The sequence below is a fragment of the Mobula birostris genome, chromosome 19, assembly GCF_030028105.1.
Source record: "Mobula birostris isolate sMobBir1 chromosome 19, sMobBir1.hap1, whole genome shotgun sequence".
Lineage (NCBI taxonomy): Eukaryota > Metazoa > Chordata > Chondrichthyes > Myliobatiformes > Myliobatidae > Mobula > Mobula birostris.
Window position 1 is genome coordinate 63,873,721 of NC_092388.1, and position 16,541 is coordinate 63,890,261.

General features: G+C 43.4%; 1 protein-coding gene across 8 annotated transcripts in view; it reads right to left on the minus strand.

The window, feature by feature from the left end:
- Positions 1-8,166: 8,166 nt before the first annotated feature.
- Positions 8,167-16,541, minus strand: part of LOC140212656 (zinc finger protein 40-like) — a 272,216-nt gene continuing 263,841 nt past the window's right edge. For all 8 annotated transcript variants that reach the window (XM_072283743.1, XM_072283744.1, XM_072283746.1 and 5 more), the window contains one exon: positions 8,167-9,837. In XM_072283743.1, the coding sequence (XP_072139844.1) occupies positions 8,701-9,837 (1,137 nt within the window). In that variant the 3' untranslated portion in view covers positions 8,167-8,700. The remainder of the gene's footprint in view (positions 9,838-16,541) is intronic.

The following is a 16,541-nucleotide window of genomic DNA, read 5'->3' on the forward strand; positions in this document are numbered from 1 at the left end:
TCCAGTCAATTTTGGCAGCTCCTCCCTCATGGGTCCATAGTCCCCTTTGTTCAACTTTAATACTGACACTTCCGATTTTCCCTTCTCCCTCTCAAATTGTAGATTAAAACTTATCATATTATGGTCACTACCTCCTAATGGCTCCTTTACCTCGAGTAAATTCGACTGCTACCATTAGTTCCAGTATTTAAATAACTAAGATGCTGACGGATAAGCAAATGGAATAAGAGCTTTGAAATAAAGTTTTTTTTGTTAGAACATCCCAGACTGCCAGCATGCCTGAATGACTATCGACCTGTGGTTCTGACATCAATTGCTATGAAGTGCTTTGAGAGATTGGTTATGGCACACATCAACCACAGCCTACCGGTCAACCTCGATGCTTTGCAATTCGCCTACCGGAACAACAGATCAACGGCAGATGTCATCTTTCTGGCCCTATATTCCTCCTTAGAACACCTGGAGAATAAAGACACATACGTAAGGCTCCTTTTCATTGATACAGCTCTGTCCTTAATACCATCATTCCAAATAAACTGATTCCTAAGCTCCGGAACCTGGGCCTTAGCACTCAGGTCTGCAGCTGGATTTTCAACTTCCTCACAGACAGGAGCCAGGCTGTAAAAATAGGGGACAAGTTCTCCTCTACAATCACTCTGACCACGGGTGCCCCACAAGGCTGTGTACTCAGCCCCCTGCTGTACTCCTGTACACCCATTATTGTGTAGCCAAGTTTCCATCAAACTCAATATATAAGTTTGCTGATGACACCATAATTGTAGGCCATATCTCGGATAATGATGAGTTTGAGTACAGAGAGGAAATTAAGAACCTGGTGGCATGGTGCAAAGACAATAACCTATCCCTCAACGTCAACAAGACGAAGGAATTGGATGTTGACTTCAGAAGGAGTAGCGGACCACACGACCCAATTTACATCGGTGGTGCGCAAGTGGAACAGGTCAAAAGCTTTAAATTCCTCGGGGTCAATATCACAAATGGCCTGACTTGGTCCAAGAAGGCCCACCAGCGCCTTTACTTCCTGAGAAAACTAAAGAAATTTGGCCTGTCCCCTAAAACCCTCACTAATTTTTATAGATGCACCGTAGAAAGCATTCTTCTAGGGTGCATCACAACTTGGTATGGAAGTTGTCCTGTCCAAGACCGAAAGAAGCTGCAGACGATCGTGAACATGGCACAGCATATCACACAAACCAATCTTCCATCCTTGGACTCACTTTACACCACACGCTGTTGGAGCAGTGTGCCAGGATAATCAAGGACACGACCCACCCAGCCAATACACTTTTTGTCCCTGTTCCCACCAGGAGAAGGCTCAGGATCTTGAAGACTCGTACGGCCAGATTTGGGAACAGCTTCTTTCCAACTGTGATAAGACTGCTGAACAGATCCTGAACCGGATCTGAGCCGTACCCTCTAAATATCCGGACCTGCCTCTCGGTTTTTTTGCACTACCTTACTTTCCATTTTTCTATTTTCTATTTATGATTTATAACAAATTTTTAATATTTACCAATTTTTACTATTTTTAATATTTTTACAATTTAATATTTGTAATCCAAGGAGCAGAAAGCGCAGAATCAAATATCGCTGTGATGATTATACGTTCTTGTATCAATTGTTTGGTGACAATAAAGTATAAAGAATATGAAACTATTATTTAGAATTTTGAACAGATGGGGTTGCACAAAGCAGCCTGGTGCCAGATAAGCCAGAGGAATGAGCTTTTGAACATCAGCCAAGGAATCTCTTAAACCAAGGGACTGTGATGGTGTGGAACTCACTGCTTGGAAATGCTGAAGTAGCAACATGAGTGAAGTACCAGGGGTGATTGATAAGTTCGTGGCCTAAGGTAATAGAAAATAGAAACCGTAGAAACTACAGCACAGAAACAGGCCTTTTGGCCCTTCTTGGCTGTGCCAAACTATTTCCTGCCTAGTCCCACTGACCTGCACACGGACCATATCCTCCCATCCATGTATCTGTCCAATTTAATAGAAGGAGTCAATTTTAGAAAACCTAGCACATTTATTTTTACACACTTAGTCCAGCAGTCGTGGAGCATACAGATCCCTTCTTTGTAGAAGTTGGCATCTTGGACCTCCAGAAGTGGTCCACAGCAGGGGTGATTGATAAGTTTGTGGCCTAAGGTAGAAGGAGATGAGTTATTAACTTCAAACTTTCTGTATTTTCACTAAAGTGTTGAACTGCACGTGCATGTAACGAGAGCTGTATAACCCATCCCCTTCTGCCTTAGGCCATGAACTTATCAATCACCCCTGGTATAAAAGGAAACTGAGTAGGAAATATAATGACAATTCTAAGTTAACATGGAAGCCCCACAGTCAGAATGAAACTTGGTCTATTTCTTTTTTGTATATGTGTGTCTAAGGGTGTACCACACAGATTATATAGCAGTCCTTGCACGAGTTGGATTGCAGATTTTCCAATAAATTTAAGAGTTGAATTGTTTTAGTTCTATGATAGTTATCAAACAAATGTCTCTAGTCTATAAAATACAAGGTTCACCAAGCATTAAACATAAATGAAATAAGGAGAAGTATAGAAGTATACTTAGTACACTAAAGTATAGAACTCCGACACGTGCTCAAAACCTCAAGCACAACTTTCAGGCATGAATATCGATGTGCTCATGATGTATTGGTCAGATGTTGGTATAATCTTGGGACTAAGATGTTCTGCTATCTGCTCCATTGGGGTTCATTTAGGTAAACTGTGCCAAATAATTATTGGTAAGCACTAGAGGTACATAAGCTCATCGGGCTGTTGGGTGAGAGTACTTCATGGAAATAAATAGGACCTTTTACATCGGAAGTTGAACACAGATTTGATGAGAGATGGAGGTGCCAAACTATCTCTTCATCTCTGTGCTCCAAGCATATTTTTATATTTCCTTATGTACACTTTCAACTATGAATTTTCTCTGCCAAATGGTTAATGATAAGCCCAGAAATAATAAGCTAGTTATTCAAACTTCAAGTGTTGCTCTATAATATGGGATAAGATCAGTGATAATTTGGAAAAACAAAGCAAATGGAGCCACCAGCCTACATCTGTAAAGGCTTGACTATTATACACTTCAAAGAAATAACACTCTCAATAAAGGAGATACTAGCCATGTTTACACAGGCTGTTAAGTAGAATTTGATAAGTTAACACATAAATAAGCAGCAAACATGAATGGTTGGATATTAAAGGCCAAAAGATAGTTGAACTGCTCAGCAGGTCAGGCATCATCCATAGAGGAAGAAAGGTGTAATGTTTCAAGAGATGAGCTCACTTCAGATGACTAAGAACCCCCATTAGCTCAGGTAGTAGAGACTGAACAAGTGCATGGTGAAGACAAAGACCCTACTATCATTAATCTGATCCAATTGCCAGCTCTGATACTGATGGGGAGGGTAGCGTAGGTGCTGGACCCACCTGTTGCTACTCACTGGACATGAATGGACTGCAGATGGCAGAAAGAAATGGCAGCCTGGTTACCAGCTCACAGAAAGTTGACTGGAGTTATCGACCCCATGCAATCATCCAAAATATCAGATGTAATTATGAATTAAGTGTTATGGGGAAGGCCGATTCAGTGATTGTACATGCACTGTCTGTTCCCCACTCTGAAGCAAATGGTTTGACAGAGGACTGGCAAGATTAGGAGGCAGTGATTACACTAAATGTTCAGAGGAAAAATAGGATAGGATGGCAAGTGTTGCTGCTTGGAAGAAGGTAGTGTGCACGTCTTATATACCTGAGAGGGAAGCTATGAGTTTATCAAACAGAAAGTAGCCTCCAAGAGAAGGGATCAGAGGAACAAGTTTTTCACAGAATTTGATGGGTATATGGAACAAACTGCCAGAAGTAGCAGCAGAAGTGGGTGAAATTACATTATTTCAAGTATTACAACACTTGGACAGGTTCATGGATTGGAAAGTTTCGGAGGAATCTGGACCCAATGGCGGCAAATGGCTTAGCAATAAAAGAGACGCTGGAGGTACACAACAGGTCTGGCTGCACCTGTAGCGGGAAATGGGCAGTCAACGTTTCAGGTCAAGACTCTTTATCAGGACTGAAAGATAAAGCCATTATATAACTTGAATAAAGAGGCGAATGGAAAGGGTTATAGGATTTTGTGAATGAAACAAGAGAGTTGCTTTATGTGCTTAACAAAAGCCACAGCCCTTTGTTTCCATTACGAACAAAACAAAAAAGTCGCCTTACACTGACGTCATTACATCAGTGTCTCTTAAAGTGAACACAACTCAGTGATGGTGCTTGTGGTTTATGTAGAGCAGTTTCTATTATGAACAACACGTGGTATCTGTCACCCATTACATTACCCTACACAAGCCCTCCAAGTATTCACCAAAACCATTGTGAGTCTGTCTGAACTCGTACAAGTCGCCCAGTTCAGGTCCTATGTGCCTTGCTTGGGAGTAACAGCAGGTGCCTCTGGCTCATCCAAGGTGTGCTGACATGCACATGGCCATGTCAAGGTGCAGGGGGTATGGTAGTGGAACTATCCTGGACTTGCTGGGCCAGTTTAAGATAATCTACCGAAATACATTCAGTTTTAAGCTTCCTATCTACAGTAAATCTTTCACCCCATTCCAAAACATGGAACAGGCCATCATAAGGGGGCTTAAGGGGGTGTTAAGGTGCATCACAGGAGACAAAAATGAATGTGGTAGAACATGAATTGGGGATAGTCATTGGAATAAATATCAGATGGGGTGTTTAACTGAGTGACCCAAGTTTTGTTGAATGCCCAAGCCATATCTGCAGCCATTGTCGACACCAGAGAGACAACTTCTGGCCATCTGGTGGTACAGTCCACCATGGTAAGGAGATGCATGATATCGTGGGGGTTGGAGGGAGGGGGTGGTGGAGAAGAGGACCCAACAGGTCCACATTGACATGGTCAAACCATTGGTCAGGGACCTCGAAAGGTGTCAGTGGTGCCCAAATTTGACGGTTAATCTTCACCTGCTAAAACACAACACAGGTTGCACAAATGTCCTTCACAAACTTCGAAGCAACTAGCTTCTGTGAAGCAATCAGTCACAGCATTATTTTTCCCTTCGATGTGCTGTCTGTCAGTTGTGAATTCTGAAATGTAGGCCAGACGTTGTTTCTGCAGTGCAGACCAAGTGTCTGACATTTTGGTCATTGCATGCATGAGAAGCTTGTGGTCAATGAACACTGTAAAATGCTGACCCACCAGTAGAAAACAAAAATGGCAGATGCCTAGATAGAAACTGAGAAGCTCACAGTCAAACATGCTGTACTTCCTCTCAGGGGCACGGAGTGCTGGCTGAAGGCAGTGAGTGGCTACCACACACCTCCAACCAACTGTTTGTGCACTGCACAGTTTGATGTGTCAGTAGTGATGACATAGGTGCGTTGAGGAGCTGGTACGCTAGTAGGTTTGGGTTCAAAAGAGCTTGTTTGGTGCCGTCAAATGCTCTGGTCATGTATGCAGGCTACTCAAGCATGCAATTAAGAGCACTACACAAAATTTTAGTAAAAAATACTAAATATATGTTCAGTAGCTCGCGGAATGAAACAGCGTTAGAAATTCACCATACCTAAAAACTCTTGCAGGGCTTTGGTAGTATGGTGCAGTGGAAAGTCCATAATAGAAATGACTTTTGTCAGTAGCAGACAACCTGAATTGGCATTTAGCAGGATTAGTAATCAGCCCAAGTGTGCAGAGATGTGATAAGCGTTCAGTTTTGGATGCACTGATGACAAAGTACATTGTCCTGGTAAACAAAAAGAAAATCTAAGTCTTTTAATACAGAGTCCATTAGCTGATGGAAAGTCTGTGTTGCATTTTTCAGCCCAAAAGGCATGTACAGAAATTCAAATAGGCCGAATGGGGTTGTAACAGTACTTTGGGGAACATCCTCAGTGCACACAAGCACCTGATGGTAGTCCTCAAGTCCACCTTAGAAAAAAATTATCTTTCCGGCTAAACATGACGAAAAGTCGTGAATATGTGGTACTGGATAACAATATGGGATGGTGGCCTCATGAAGGCACAGGCAATCGCTACATGGGCGGCAACCACCATGTGGTGGGGGCGGGGGCAGGAGCCCAAGGGCTAATCGACCTGGGCACAACCTTTCTAAACTCAGCCTTCGTGCTAGCCAGCATTTCTGAGTCCAGCCTATGTGCACAGTTGTGGAAATATGGTGCTCAACCCCATGCTTTGTGACTGTCATGGAAAATACGAGGTTTGGGGATTTGCTCAGCAGGCAAGTGAATTCACATGTGCTAGTGCATGCAGTAGACAGAGTCATCATAGTGAACTTACTGAGGGTACAGGGTAATGACTGAAAGCCCTTTGTATCCACAAGTCAGCAGTACTTAAGTTCTTCTGACAGTTCTTTGGCGCACAGGAAAACAGCGCAAAGCAGAAGCAACTTTAGTGAAGACAAAATCCCATGTGTAGCGTCACCTACTGAAGCAGAGAGTCACGCATCATTTCCCGTAAATTTGAATCCTCCTGCTGTTGGTGGCTTCCAGCGAGGGTCCGCTCCTCTCTGCCTTATAATCATTGGGTGATACTGGCCAAACACTCGAGTGCCCGTGTCACACAGGAAATGTCACCTTGAAATGATGTTTATAATGAACAAGAGACCTGGAATTGTCTGGTCTGGAGCTGTGGGTGTGAGTCTGCTGCAGGCTCTGCTGACTGAGCTTTTTGAGACAGGGAAAGGAGGAGGAATGATGCACCTCTACCTGGCTGGGTATAGACTGTCGGCCATTTTAGCAAGCTCCCTAAAGTCCTTCACGGGTGTATTAGTGAGGGCTGTGTGAACTTGATCAGGCATTTGTTGCATAAAGAGTTCTTTAAAAATAAAACATAGATGGTGATTCACCAGGAGAGATAGCATGTGGTCCATTAATTTTGAAGGCCTAGAGTCACCCAGGCCAAGTAAAGAGAGCAACTGCTTGGCACACTCAGATTCAGACAGTCCAAAAGTCTGTAATTGGTGAGTTTTCAGAGTCCCATAATTATCACGTGCAGGCGGGTCTCATCACTCTGGCTGGAACTATTTAGTGATGCCATGACTGCTCACCGTGATTTCTCTCAGTGGCAACTGGGCTTTCGCTTGTGTGGACTATGTTTTAGTGTGCTGCTCCCAAAATTCTGGCAGCTTCAAAGCAACAGCATTGGTCAATATGTTGTTAAGTAACTCTGGAATCATCCGATCACGTCGGGGTCACCGGTGTAGGATTTTGTGAATGAAACATGGGAGAATTGTTTTATGAACTTAACAAAAGCTGCAGCCCTTTACTTTCATTTGGCAAGTTTTGGCCTAATACGTCGACTGTACTTTTTTCCACAGATGCTGCCTGGCCTGCTAGTTCCTCCAACACTTTGTGTGTGTTGCTGACGTTATTACATCAAACACCGTCTCTTAAAGTGAACACAACTTAATGACGGTGTTTGTTAATTATGTAGAACAGCTTCTATTATGAACAATTATGTGTCATCTGTCAGCCATCACATTACCCTACAGGGTGGACCAAGAGCTGGCAAGTGATATGCAGACCCAGGTGAGGAGGTGGAAGATTAAAGAGTGATAAGCAGATGGAAGCTACAAGAATAGAAATAGTGAGAAGCTTGGAGGAGATAAGTGGAGGCTAAAAAGGGCTGCAGATGGTGGAATCTGATAGGAAAGGAAGGTTGAGCATGAAACTAAACAAGGAAGGTGGGAAGGCAAATAGAAATAGTTGAGGCAAGGGACCCAATAGAAGGATGATGGAGGAAGTTAAAAGATAGTAGTGGAGGGCTGGAATTGGTGTATGTAGGTTAGGAGAGAGAATATGAACAGACGAGGACTAGTTTATTTGAAATTGTAGAATGTTGCTCCATACGTTGGCATCTGCAGACCTGTATTTTCAACTCAGGTAGATAAATTAGTCAGCACAGATGAGTTGGGCTGAAGGGCCAGTTTTTGAGCTAGATAAGTCTGTAACTCAACCACTCTCTGAGAAGTCTCCTTCTGTTAGATTGGCCACTAATGCTATAAATGTAACATTACCCACACTTCTTCGAAATTATGGAATTACTAGAAAATCAGCAAAAAAATTGCCATTTCTATAAAATGTTTCATGTGAACTCATTTATTTTGGAGCGATAATTTGCTTGAAGATAAAACAACTCCCAGCAAAAAAGAACTGATCATGGATCAAAAAATGTATACAATAAATATGAGCTGGTATACAATTTTTGCCTGTACACAGAATGACTGCTTCATAGCCATAGAAATTTACATTATCAGTGCAACATGTAGTTAATTTCCTTACTATGACACCACACATTGTAAAATTTAAAAAAAATATTAAGCACAAGCAACTACTTTGTTGTATATTTTATCATCTGTACAGTTCAAAACAAGAAATCAAGAAATCTGAAAGGCACAATTGTTTATACAACATATATAAAAATGACTGTACTGGACAAGGAACAAAAAAAGGTGTCTTTCTCCTAAGTTGGTCTGAGTTTACAATTGCACAAACATTATATCTACATCAAAAAGTGTGCTTTTGGGTGAAGAGAGCCTTTGTAGTAAGAAACCAGGAAGTGTGTTCATCTTTTTCTTAAAAAAAGGATGCAATACCTACACAAAAAAAGGTTCTGCAAAAAATTTATGTTGCTATTACTAATCTGTCTTCATCATCACTGCTGACATCACTGTACTGTACAGTATCTCGTGCGGTTCTCATGGGCTTCCCTGTTACTTTTTCTGGAGTAGCAGTCTGATGAACTGGAGACTTGGTCACCTCTTCAGAGATTCCCTTTGAGTGTCCCAAGTCAGAGTTTACCAAGGCCACAGGAGTTGATCTGTTATTGTGTGCCTTGAGATGCATGGTTTTATTAGCACAGTTTTGTGCTTTACCAGTGTCATTCAGTTGTCCATGTTTCCAGTCCATAGGATCTGACAAATACTTCAGGCTGTAAGTCTGGATTTGAGGAGAAACCTGAGAGATTTGTGTGCAGGCTATCTGATGAAGGGAAACTTCAACCGGAAGGCTAACTGGTGCTTGTTTGGTGCTGGTTGGAAAATCCTTTCTTGTTGAGTACTTCTTGATGCTTCTCTGACATTCTGTCCCAATAAGGGATGGTACAAGTGTAGGCAATGCAATGTTCATTATTTGCACTCCTGGAACATGGGATTTTAGGCCAAGTGTACTTTGAATTTGTGGGTTTGCAGTTAACACTTGAAGGTCAACTCTGTTCACTGAAAGGCTTGAAGGGAGCAACTGTGGACCTGTATTCAAATTCAGCAAATCCAAAGGCTTTCCTACTTGGAATTCTGATGTTCCTGTACTCGGCATGTCAGCTGAGTTTACTTGTTCAAAAGGAATAGATGGCAAAAGCTTATTTGCCTCTGCTACACTCAATGACTTTGTGTTGCTAGATGCATCTGCACCATCTTGGTTGACAGATGTCTGGTGAATAACGCTAAAAGCTGGGATGGTGAGTTGCACTGATCCTGCCTGGATTGGTACGAATGTGGAGTATGCAGATAAACTAGTGGGAACCAACTGGATGCCACCTACGGGCACCATGCTGAATGGGGTCTTGACCTGCTGTTGAGAGTGAAGGGGCAAGTGACTAAACAGATGCAATGGACACTCCTCATCCAGCACTCTTTGATGCTCCAGCTGTCGATTCTGCTGCTGCTGCTGCTTGTCCAACTTGTATACAGAATGCATGGGAGAATAGGATGCACATTGCCTTTCTCGGGGCATTTGTGTGGAAATGCTGATTGACAAAGGAATCTGTAGACAAATATAAATAAAGAAACAGGTTAACATTTTTAAGATCAGCAAAAGGCAGAAAAATTCTGCAAATTATAAGCCCGATACTAAACCATTACTTTTTTCAGTATTCTGCAATTTATTTACAAAAAAAAAATCAATCACCAGTCTGGCTTAAAGTGTCATGAAAATAAATCTGCCCATAATGGATGTTAGAAGTCCAAAGTAAAAAAAATTTACAAAGGTTGCATATAACATGTATTAAAGTCTGTCACAAGCCTTGTGGCCCATCAGCCCAGTACTTATGCCGGTTTCTGTGGCGTGAAGCGACTATGAGTACAAAACTAACCCCCGCCCCCCCCCATAGGACGCCAGTCTACCGCAGGTTAACCCTCAGCATTTTGCTGGTACCCATTCTCAGCTGGGTAGACTGGAGCATTGGGTGGGTAACTGCCTTGCTCAAGGACACCCATGCTGCCTCGGCTGAGGCTTGGACCCACGACTTTCAGAACGCTAGTCCAACGCCCTAACCACTTGGCCACGTGCCACACATATAACATGCATGACAGTGATTTTTATGGATCATAAAGGTTTCTAAACAGGAGAAGCACATTTTCAAAATTGTCATTAGAAGCTCATGCTAAAAGTGTTCAAAGGGACCTGGGTGTGATTGTCCCTGAAAGACAAACTTCTTTCAGTGGTTTAGCAGATGATTAGGAGGGCAAATAGAACATTAGCCTTATAAACAATGAGTTTGATTACAGAAGAAAATACCTCCTATTGCGATTGCATTGGCACCAGTGTGGCTACACCTGAGTTACTGTGTATAGTTTAGATCTCCTTGCCTAAAAAGGACCTACTTATCATAGAGGGAGTGCAGTATATTCACTTGACTGGCTCGTCATTTGTAGAGAGATTGAGTAGACAGATACTAAATTCTCCAAAGTTTAGAATAATGATTAGATTTCATCAAAATTTAGACTGCTAAAATGCAGGCTAGATGCAGGGAGGATCTGTCCCTTGACTGAGGGATCCAGAACTTGGGTCACAATTAGAAAACAAGGGACAGGGCATTTCAAATTCATTGGTGCTGCTTCCTGCACCCGTGACTTTACCCACTTTGCCTCCAATTTTCACCCTGGGCTCAGATTCACCTGGTCCATTTCCAACACCTCCCTTCCCTTTCTTGATCTCACTGTCTCTGTCTCTGGAGACAACTTATCCACCGATGTTTATTAAAAACCCACGAACTCTCACAGCAACCTGGACTATATCTCGTCCCACTCTGCTATTTGCAAAGAAAGCCATCCTCTCCTCTCAATTCATCCATGTTTGCCACATCTCAGGATGAGGCTTTTAATTCTAGAACGATGGAATTTTCTATAACGTCCTCCTTTTTCAAAGAAAGGGGCTTCTCTTTCTCCATCATCAACACTGCCCTCAAGCGTATCTCTTCCATTTCATGCACATCTGTTTTTACCCCATCTTCCCGCACCCTACCTAGGATAGGGTTCCTCTTGCCCTCACCTACCACCCTACCAGCCTCCGCATTCAGCACATAATTCTCTGAAACTTCCGCCACCTCCAACAGGATCCCACCACCAAGCACATCTTTCTGCTTTCCACAGGAATCGCTCCCTACGCAACTCCCTTGTCCATTTGTCCCTCCCCACTGACCTCACTCCTGGCACTTATCCCAGCAAGCGGAACAAGTGCTACATCTGCCCCTCCACATCCTCCCTCACTACCATCCAGGACCCCAAACAGTCCTTCTAGGTGAGGCTGACCCTGTGGCGCAGAAGGGTGGGACGGAGAAGAGGAGAGCTGTCATCACTGGGGACTCCATAGACAGGGGAGCAGACAGGAGATTTTGTGGACGTGAGAAGGACACCTGCATAGTTTGTTGCCTCCCGGGTGCCAGGTTCCAGGATGTCTCTGACTGGGTGCACGACATCATGGTACGAGAGGGAAGTCGTGATACATGTTGGTACCAACGACATAGGCAGGAGGAGGGATGAGGTCCTGAAGTGTGAGTTTCAGGAACTAGGCAGAAGGCTGAAGAACAGGACCTCAAGGGTGGTGTTCTCAGGATTGTTGCCAGTGCTACGTGACAGTGATGGTAAGAATTGGAGGAGATGGCAGTTGAATGCGTGGCTGAGGAGTTGGTGCAGGGGGCAAGGTTTTGGATTTTTGGATCATTGGGACCTCTTCTGGGGAAGATGGGATCTGTACAGATTGGATGGGTTGCACCTGAACTCGAAGGGGAGCAATATCCTTGCAGGTAGGTTTGCTAGCATGGTTCGGGAGGGTTTAAACTAATTTGCAAGAAGGATGGGGCCCTGAGCAATAGAACAGTGGAACACGTGCATGGAGTAAAGCCATATAAGGAGGCTTTGAGGAAAGAGAACCAGAATAAAGGGTGTAAAGGTAGTAAGGTAGAATAAAGTGCATGTACTTCAATGCAAGAAGCATCAGCAACAAAGGTGATGAACTGAGAACGTGGATACATACATGGAATACAGTGGCCATTACAGAGACTTGGCTGGAACCAGGGCAGGAATGGATTCTCAATATTCTTGGATTTCAGTGCTTTAAAAGGGATAGCGAGCGGAGAAAAAGGGAAGGAGGGGTGGCATTACTGGTCAGGGATACAATTACAGCTACAGAAAGGGTGGGTAATGTAGCAGGATCATCTTTAGAGTCAGTATGGGTGGAAGTCAGGAACAGGAAAGGGAGCAGTTACTCTACTGGGAGTATTCTATAGGCCCCCTGGTAGCAGCAGAAATACCGAGGAGCAGATGGAGAGGCAGATTTTGGAAAGGTGCAAAAATAACAGGGTTGATATCATGGATGACTTTAACTTCCCTAATATTGATTGGCACCTGATTAGTTCCAATGGTTTAGACGGGGCAGAGTTTGTTAAGTATGTCCAGGACGGATTCCTGTTACAGTATGTTGACAGGCTGACTAGGGAGAATGCCATACTAGATCTAATATTAGGTAACGAATGGGGTCAGTTCACAGATCTCTCAGTGGGTGAGCATCTGGGGGACAGTGACCACCACTCCCTGGTCTTTAGCATTATCATTGAAAAGGATAGAATCGGAGAGGACAGGAAAATTTTTAATTGGGGAAGGGCAAGTTATGAGGCTATAAGGCTCGAACTTGTGGGTGTGAATTGGGATGATGTTTTTGCAGGGAAATGTACTATGGACATGCGGTCGATGTTCAGAGATCTCTTGCAGGTTGTTAGGGATAAATTTGTCCCGGTGAGGAAGATACAGAATGGTAGGGTGTAGGAACCATGGGTGACAAATGAGGTGGAAAATCTAGTCAGGTGGAAGAAGGCAGCATACATGAGGTTTAGGAAGCAAGGATCAGATGGGTCTATTGAGGAATATAGGGTAGCAAGAAAGGGGCTTAAGCTGAGGAGAGCAAGAAGGCCAGTGATGTTGTGGGGATGGAACTGGACTCTCTGACAGTGGTGTCTGAAAAGAGGATGCTGTCCAAGTTGCATGCCATCTTGGACAATGTCTCCCATCCACTACATAATGTACTGGTTGCGCACAGGACTACATTCAGCCAGAGACTCATTCCACCGAAATGCAACACAGAGCGTCATAGGAAGTCATTCCTGCCTGTGGCCATCAAACTTTACAACTCCTCCCTTGGAGGGTCAGACACACTGAGCCAATAGGCTGGTCCTGGACTTATTTCCTGACGTAATTTACATATAACTATTTAACTATTTATGATTTTATTACTATTTAATTATTTATGGTGCAACTGTAACGAAAACCAATTTCCCCCGGGATCAATAAAGTATGACTATGACTATAACTATAAGAAGGGGGCATGAGAAGGCCTTGGCGAGTAGGGTGTGCCTGGAGGCTGTGGAATTGAGTGATGTCCTCAATGAATACTTCTCTTTGGTATTCACCAATTAGAGGGAACTTGATGATGGTGAGGATAATATGAGTGAGGTTGATGTTCTGGAGCATGTTGATATTAAGGGAGATGAGGTGTTGGAGTTGTTAAAATACATTAGGACGGATAAGTCCCCAGGGCCTGACGGAATATTCCCCAGGCTGCTCCACGAGGCGAGGGAAGGGATTGCTGAACCTATGGCTAGGATCTTTACGTCCTCGTTGTCCACAGGAATGGTACCAGAGGATTGGAGGGAGGTGAACTGAATTGAATTGAATTTTTTTTGTGTATTAAATGATCTTCATTGTCATTATACATAGGTACAATGAAACTCTGTTTGGCTTCCTCTCAGACAATTAAATAAAGCGGTAGATAAAAACAAGACAGTAATAGAAAAACAGTATTAAATAGACAAGTAGCAGAAAATAATGTTGTCCCCTTGTTCAAAAAAGGTAGTAGGGATAGCCCGGGCAATTATAGACCAGTGAACCTTACGTCTGTGCTGGGAAAGCTGTAGGAAAAGATTCTTAGAGATAGGATCTATGGGCATTTAGAGAATCATCGTCTGATCAGTGACAGTCAGCATGGGCAGTAAAGGGCAGATCGTGTCAAACAAGCCTGATAGAGTTCTTTGAGGAGGTGACCAGGCATATAGATGAGGGCAGTACAGTGGATGTGATCTACATGGATTTTAATAAGGCGTTTGACAAGGTTCCACACTGTAGGCTTATTCAGAAAGTCAGAAGGCATGGGATCCATTGAAGTTTGGCCAGGTGGATTCAGAATTGGCTTGCCTGCAGAAGGCAGAGGATCATGGTGGAGGGAGTACATTCAGATTGGAGGGTTGTGACTAGTGGTGTCCCACAAGGATCGATTCTGGGACCTCTACTTTTCGTGATTTTTATTAATGACATGGATGGGGGGATAGAAGGGTAGGTTGGCAACTTTGCAGATGACACAAAGGTTGGTGGTGTTGTGGATAGTGTAGAGCATTGTTGAAAATTGCAGAGAGACATTGATAGGATTCAGAGGTGGGCTGAGAAGTGGCAGATGGATTTCAACCCGGAGAGGCGTGAGGTGGTACACTTTAGAAGGACAAACTCCAAGGCAGAGTGCAAAGTAAATGGCAGCATACTTGGTAGTGTGGAGGAGCAGAGGGATCTGGGGGTACATGTCCACAGATCCCTGAAAGTGCCTCACAGGTAGATAGGGTAGTTAAGAAAGCTTATGGGGTGTTAGCCTTCATAAGTTGAGGGATAGTGTTTAAGAGTCGCGAGGTAATGATGCAGCTCTATAAAACTCTGGTTAGGCCACACTTGGAGTACTGTGTCCAGTTCTGGTTGCCTCACTATAGGAAAGATGTGGAAGCATTGGAAAGGGTACAGAGGGGATTTACCAGGATGCTGCCTGGTTTAGAGAGTATGCATTATGATCAGAGATTAAGGGAGCTAGGGCTTTACTCTTTGGAGAGAAGGAGGATGAGAGGAGGCATGATGGAGGTGTACAAGATAATAAGAGGAATAGATAAAGTGGACAGCCAGCACCTCTTCCCCAGGGCACCACTGCTCAAAACAAGAGTATATGGCTTTCAGGTAAGGGGTGGGAAGTTCAAGGGGGATATTCGAGGAAGGATTTTTACTCAGAGAATGGTTGGTGCGTGGAAAGCACTGTCTGAGTCAGTGGTGGAGGCAGATACACTAGTGAAATTTAAGAGACTACTAGACAGGTATATGGAGGAATTTAAGGTGGGGGGGTTATATGGGAGGCAGGGTTTAAGGGTCGGCACAACATTGTGGGCTGAAGGTCCTGTACTGTACTATTCTATGTTCTATGTTCAGCTGTGAGTCTGTTGTGGCCACTTACTGTGTTTGGTGCTCCCAGTGTGGCCTCCTACATATCGGTGAGGCCTGACGTAGATTGGGAGACCCTTTCGCTGAGCATCTACGTTCTGTCCACCAGAACAAATGGGTTCTCCCAGTGGCTGTACATTTTAATTCCACTTCCTATTCTCATTCCGATATGTCCATACGTCTGCACTCAGAGAGGAGTGAACCTTTGGAATCTTCAATGTCAAACTGCAAATGCCGTCACTGAGTTTACTCAAAACAGAGACTGATAGATTTCTAAATCTTCAGGGATATGGAGACAGTTCTGGAAAGTGGAACTGATCTAGAAACAAATTTCCCGCTGCCTTTGATGTGGATGGAGTATACTCCTATTGTTGTCACTTAATTTACATGAAGAATGAGCCCAGGGTCCTGATGCCTCATCTGCCCAGAGTATATTCTTACAGATATTGAACGACGGTGTAACAATTTGATGGTGGTTTTGGTATGATAGTTAAACTTGCACTATTAGTTTGAATAATTTGGGGCCAGTGCCACAGAACCATCCGAATGCACAGCTGGTTTTGAATAGCTGCTGTACGAGCACAGCCAGGGCCCTGTGAATATCAACACTTGTTCAGCACAAACTTGCTGAGATGTGTGTACTGAATCTTGCAACCCTTGAAGGTACAACATCAGGGCTCATTTGGCGTGGTTGGGGAAATTAATAAAATTGAGGATTTAAATTTACAAGTTCTTACATCATATAGAAGCTAATTTAACAAATAAATCAATAACTCATTGCCTAAAGCAGCTGCAAATATCAACTACAGTGACACTCACAAGCTGGATATATGGATGTCAGATCATGAGTACAAGGCTGATTCCATCCTTGTGATAGCTGGAGAACATGAATTCTATGAGGGTGAACGTATAGGAGCGCTATCTGAATAGAAAATAGGTTCAAGCTGT